This window comes from Galeopterus variegatus, unplaced genomic scaffold (genome assembly GCF_000696425.1).
Source record: "Galeopterus variegatus unplaced genomic scaffold, G_variegatus-3.0.2 Scaffold981, whole genome shotgun sequence".
In the NCBI taxonomy this organism is placed as follows: domain Eukaryota; kingdom Metazoa; phylum Chordata; class Mammalia; order Dermoptera; family Cynocephalidae; genus Galeopterus; species Galeopterus variegatus.
Genome location: NW_007727092.1, coordinates 207412 through 213510, shown reverse-complemented (window position 1 = coordinate 213510; position 6099 = coordinate 207412). Strand labels below are relative to the sequence as shown.

General features: G+C 38.2%; 1 protein-coding gene across 1 annotated transcript in view; it reads left to right on the top strand.

Annotated features, from left to right (window-relative positions):
- The first annotated feature begins 1681 nt into the window (after positions 1 to 1681).
- Positions 1682 to 6099, top strand: part of LOC103591515 (chromosome unknown open reading frame, human C10orf126) — a 145703-nt gene continuing 141285 nt past the window's right edge. Inside the window, 1 exon segment of the mRNA XM_008573996.1 lies at positions 1682 to 1874. Within this exon segment, the coding sequence (XP_008572218.1) occupies positions 1682 to 1874 (193 nt within the window).

Below are 6099 nucleotides of genomic sequence, written 5' to 3'. Positions count from 1 at the left end.
TTTAACCTCATTCCTTTATTTCACTGACCAGTTATAGATTAACCTTAGGGTAAGCATAACAAGAGCATAGGGATTAGGGACTAGGTGACTTACCGCAACTCCTGGCATCACCTAGTCTACACACAAGCATCACAAGCTCTCTGCTTCATAGATTACAAGAAACTTATTTTTCCTAAGCTATTTCTTTGAAGCTATGCTATATAAGCCTTACCCACAAGTCTGAGAGAGAGAGAGAGAATTCTCATCTGCTGTAGTGTCCAATTCTTCACTGCATGCGACTTTCCTGTATGTAAGTAGCCACTGTAATAAATATCTTTGCATCCTATATGGACTTGCCTGCTTCCTTCTTTGGTCTCAAAGTATCTTCTCAGTTTGGAGGACATTATACCTTAACTCTTACCTCCTCACACAGTACCCTCCACTAACTCTGCCTTCTTTGTGCTAATCCCTAGATTGCCTTGCTGTCTTCTGAGTCCTCAGATCCTCTGACACTTGTGTGACCACTTCCCTGTATTAAATTCCCTCTGTTTGAAATACCTAGAATAGTTTTTAATTTTCTTGGCTGAACACTGACCAATCCACCACTCTCCTTCCCCTCAAATTCAAGAAGATTTACATCCCAAACATTGCTTCCCAATGCAGGGTTTCCAAGTTGGATCCCAGGCTGAGGAAGAACAAGTCAATATTTGCCCCTTAGAATGATTACTTTGGTAACATGTGGAGAAGGATGGTAGAAGCTGAGACTAGGGAGACCTTGTTTGGAGACAATTGCAATAGTCCAGGAGAGAGATGATGAGAGTTCAAAGTCAGGTGGTTTTAATGCAGATGTAGAGGGGGGAATGGACATGAGAGATGCGAAAGAGTTAAAAGAGGCAGGACCAGGACTCTGACTGGGTGTGAGTAAATTAGGAAGATGGAAGAGACAGGAATAATTCCCCAGTTTCTACAGGGTGACTGAATGGAACTTATGCTTTCAGCTGAGCTTAAGGACACAGGAAGAGGGGCAGATTTGGATGGCTGGGAAGTTAGTGAGCTCATTTTGGTGACATGTTGAGTTGAGTAGCATATTCTGGTACTCAGGAGAGGGCAGGAGTGAGACAGTTTAAGTCATCAGCATAGGTGATGAGGAAAGCCAGAGGTGTAGGTAAAATCTCTCAGAGATGTAAATAGGAAAGGGCTAACAGCAGAGCATGAAAGAGCATCAACATGGAGAGGGAAGGCAGAGGACTGAGTCAGAACAGCCAAGAAACACAGAGGAGAATCAGAAGAGACTGACATCATGGGAGCCAAAGAAGAGCAAGTTTCAAGAAGAAAATAGTCATTACTGTCAAGTGGTGCCTGGTGGCCAAGAAGGACCAGTCAATGGAATTGGCAATAAGGAGGGTGAGCACGGATGTAAGTAAGTGGCAGATATGGGAGATAAAGTTTAAAGAAGCTTGTGCTGAATATATTTGCCAATCATATATCTGATAAGACGTTAATATGCACAATATATAAGCAACTCATACAACTCAATAGCAAAAAAACATCATCTTTACATGTTGAGTTGAGTAGCATATTCTGGTACTCAGGAGAGGGCAGGAGTGAGACAGTTTAAGTCATCAGCATAGGTGATGAGGAAAGCCAGAGGTGTAGGTAAAATCTCTCAGAGATGTAAATAGGAAAGGGCTGACAGCAGAGCATGAAAGAGCATCAACATGGAAAGGGAAGGCAGAGGACTGAGTCAGAACAGCCAAGAAACACAGAGGAGAATCAGAAGAGACTGACATCATGGGAGCCGAAGAAGAGCAAGTTTCAAGAAGAAAATAGTCATTACTGTCAAGTGGTGCCTGGTGGCCAAGAAGGACCAGTCAATGGAATTGGCAATAAGGAGGGTGAGCACAGATGTAAGTAAGTGGCAGATATGGGAGATAAAGTTTAAAGAAGCTTGTGCTGAATATATTTGCCAATCATATATCTGATAAGATGTTAATATGCACAATATATAAGCAACTCATACAACTCAATAGCAAAAAAAGGATTATTGGCATAAGGATTATTTTGAACTGGTTATTTTGAGAAACTGCAGAGACAGGAGATGCCCTCAAAAGTTGCCCTTTTGTAAGAGAAATTTATATCTATAATAAATTCTTATATAGGTTGTGATAGAGACATAATATACATAAGTGAAAAAAACAACTTTCTCAATTGCCAAATGATATACAGGTAATATTCTACCATGATGAGAAATACCATTACAAACATGTATTATGTGAAAATATCTAAGTTCCAAATGATATCCTTTTTAATAACAGTCCCATTAAAACAAAATAACAGTTAGACAGTTTCTCTTTCTCTCTCCGTANGGTGATGAGGAAAGCCAGAGGTGTAGGTAAAATCTCTCAGAGATGTAAATAGGAAAGGGCTAACAGCAGAGCATGAAAGAGCATCAACATGGAGAGGGAAGGCAGAGGACTGAGTCAGAACAGCCAAGAAACACAGAGGAGAATCAGAAGAGACTGACATCATGGGAGCCAAAGAAGAGCAAGTTTCAAGAAGAAAATAGTCATTACTGTCAAGTGGTGCCTGGTGGCCAAGAAGGACCAGTCAATGGAATTGGCAATAAGGAGGGTGAGCACGGATGTAAGTAAGTGGCAGATATGGGAGATAAAGTTTAAAGAAGCTTGTGCTGAATATATTTGCCAATCATATATCTGATAAGACGTTAATATGCACAATATATAAGCAACTCATACAACTCAATAGCAAAAAAACATCATCTTTTTGGCATAAGGATTATTTTGAACTGGTTATTTTGAGAAACTGCAGAGACAGGAGATGCCCTCAAAAGTTGCCCTTTTGTAAGAGAAATTTATATCTATAATAAATTCTTATATAGGTTGTGATAGAGACATAATATACATAAGTGAAAAAAACAACTTTCTCAATTGCCAAATGATATACAGGTAATATTCTACCATGATGAGAAATACCATTACAAACATGTATTATGTGAAAATATCTAAGTTCCAAATGATATCCTTTTTAATAACAGTCCCATTAAAGCAAAATAACAGTTAGACAGTTTCTCTTTCTCTCTCCGTAACGAGGATTTAATTAGTGGTATAGCTGTATATGACATACCATGAGTGTGTTGCTATTGAAGGGAGGTAGAAAAATGGTGTGATCACAGGGATCCAAAGTAGGTAGAGTTCATTAGGGGAAGTCCTGAGGGCGAAATGAGTGGGCAAGCTTGGATCCAGCAGAGGGGGCATAGTTGGAGAAGGGCAAGGAAGGAAGGCTAAGATGGAAAGACTTGACTGTAACTCCCAGGGGACTCTCAAATAAAGGTTAATAAATGTAGAAATGGAAAGGGAAAGCCTGAGGATTTGAAATGACGGCAGGAGGAAGATTTGCTTTGTTGTTCAGGCAAATGATGTGATGAAATTAGCATTTGAGAAAGATTAATCAGATTTATATTTCTATCATTTAAAACATGCAAAGGTTGAGAAATCACTGTAGTATTTGCTCATTATCACATTGGGAATAAGCTGAAATTTATGAAATGCACATGGCCCCTCTTATTAAGGACATGAACTTGAGTGCATTGTGTACTCTACAAGGTCATAAAGTGGAAAAGAAAAATCACATAGTAAAACAGAGCAAACAGGTGCTCTTCTATTAGTAATCAAAGATGTGATACCACTCCACACCCGCCAGAATGGCTCAAATTAAAAAGCCTGGCAACACCAAATGCTGGCAAGGATATGGAGAAACTAAAATTCATATCACTGCTGGTTGAAGCATCAATTGGCATGATCACCTAGAAAAATTGTTTGGCATTATCTATTAAAGTTGAATATACGTATATCCTACAACCTAGCACTTCTATTACTAGGTATATAGTGAATATAAGTATGTGCATAGGTGTCCCAATATGTACAAATATTCTCACAGCATCATTACTCATAATTACCTCAAATTGGAAATAGTCAAATTGCTCATCAACAATAGAATTGATAAATAAATTATAATATATTCATACAGTGGAATATCCTACAGCAATGAAAATAAGTTCAACTTTGGCTATGTGCAACAACATGAATGAATTTCACAAATAATGTAAATAAAAAGGGAAGGCAAAAAAGAATATATACTAATTATTTCATGGGAAATGGTAGGGTAGGGAGCTCAAACAATCAATTCTCTCCAATGAAACAACACTTAAGCTGGCAAAAAATGACAGAATCAACTTTTTTGGAACTGTGGAATCTAATAAGAAATTTATAGCAACTAGGAGAGTGCTTAATAAAGAAAAAGGCAGCTGAATTTTGGTAAAAAACAATGTGCTATTTCTACTTGTCTGCCTAACATCCCTCATTTCCCAGCATGGTAGTATCTGTGGGAACAGTGACCAGTGTTTCTGGTGGTTTCCTGGTGCCAGGGGCCTAATGCAGACCTTGTTCTTAAAACACTGTGTTTGTGTTTTGACCTGTCTGGCAGTTGCCTGAGTGACTGAGGCTGCTTTTCTTTTCTTTTGGCCACCACAAGCTGGAGTGGTTTTCTGGGCTGCAGCAGAATTTTCTGGAAGTTTAAAGACATACAATATCTGTAGCCATCTGGGGCAAGAGACAATAGATGGGTAAAGCTTCAGATATACCCAAAAATCTGAAAAGGAAGAGGCTGAGGAGGAAGTTTCTTGGGGGAATAAGTGATTGAAAGGGCTTTCACATGTAATTAGGAAGCTGGAGTGGAATGTGTATGTATAGGGCTAGGCACATGTTCAGAAAAGACAAGAGAGGACCCTAAGCTTGCACCTATGGAGGATCTGTAGGATCCATACAAGCAGGAGGTGAAGACTAAGGAAGGGTTGTAGGTGGTTTGGTTTAGTGAAGAAGGAATGCACTAGCTCAGAGCCAGGTTACAAAGATCAGGGAAGTATGTTTAACTTTTGGCTCCTAGTGTTTAAAGAAATTTCTATTGTGCCAATCATTGACTGCTGAGATAATGGAACAGAGACTTAAGTGATGACACATAACAAAGAATACAATCTCTACAAAAAGACTTTGGAAAAGTCACTAAACAAATGGATTACTGCAGCCACTGGCAAACAACAATAGAAAATCCCGAGGAGAAGGAAACTGTGATTTCCAGAGTTAACACATTTTAACATTCCTAGTTTTCAACAAAAATTATAAAGAAACATGAGAATATGTCACATTCACAGGAACAAAAGAATTGGCAGAAACTGTCCCAGAAGAAGCCCAGATGTTGGACTTACTAGACAAAGACTATAAATAAACCGTCTTAAATATACTCAAATTGCTAAAGGAAACCATAGACAAAGAACTAATGAAAACCAGGAGAATTATGTATGAACAAGTACAGAGTATCAATAAATATAGAAATTATAAAACAGAACCAAAAAGAAATTCTGAAGCTGAAAAGTACAGTAGCTGAAATGAAGAATTTACTACAGTGGTTCAACAGCAGATTTGAACAGGCAGAATGAATAATTAGCAAATTTGAAGACAGAGCAATTGGAATTATTCAGTCAGAAGAGCAGAAAGAAATAGGAATAATAAAAAAAGAACAGAGACTATGGGAGTTCTAGGACACCAGCAAGTATACCAACACATGCATTTTGAAATTCCTAGGAGAAAGAGATAGGGGAAAGAATATTTGAAAAAATAATGGCCCCAAACTTCACAAATTTGATTAAAAAACAACAACAACAACAACAACCCCCAAACCCTACATACCCTAGAAGCTCAATGAACTCCAAGTAGGGTAATCTCACAGAGATATACAACAAGATACATTATAATCAAACTGTTGAATTCCAAAGATGAAGAGATAACCTTTAAAGAAGCAAGAGAGAAGCAACTTGTTACATACAGGGGATTCTCAATAAGATTAACACCCAATTGCTCATCAGAAACCATGGAAGCTAGAAGGCAGTGGGATGACATGTTGAAATGCTGAAAGAAAAAAGCCTGTCAACCAAGAATTCTACATCCAGCAAAACTATTTTTTAAAAATGAAAAAGAAATTAAGACGTTCCCAGATAAAAGCAGAGAGATTTTGTTGCTAGCAGACCTGTCCTATAAGAAAAGGTAT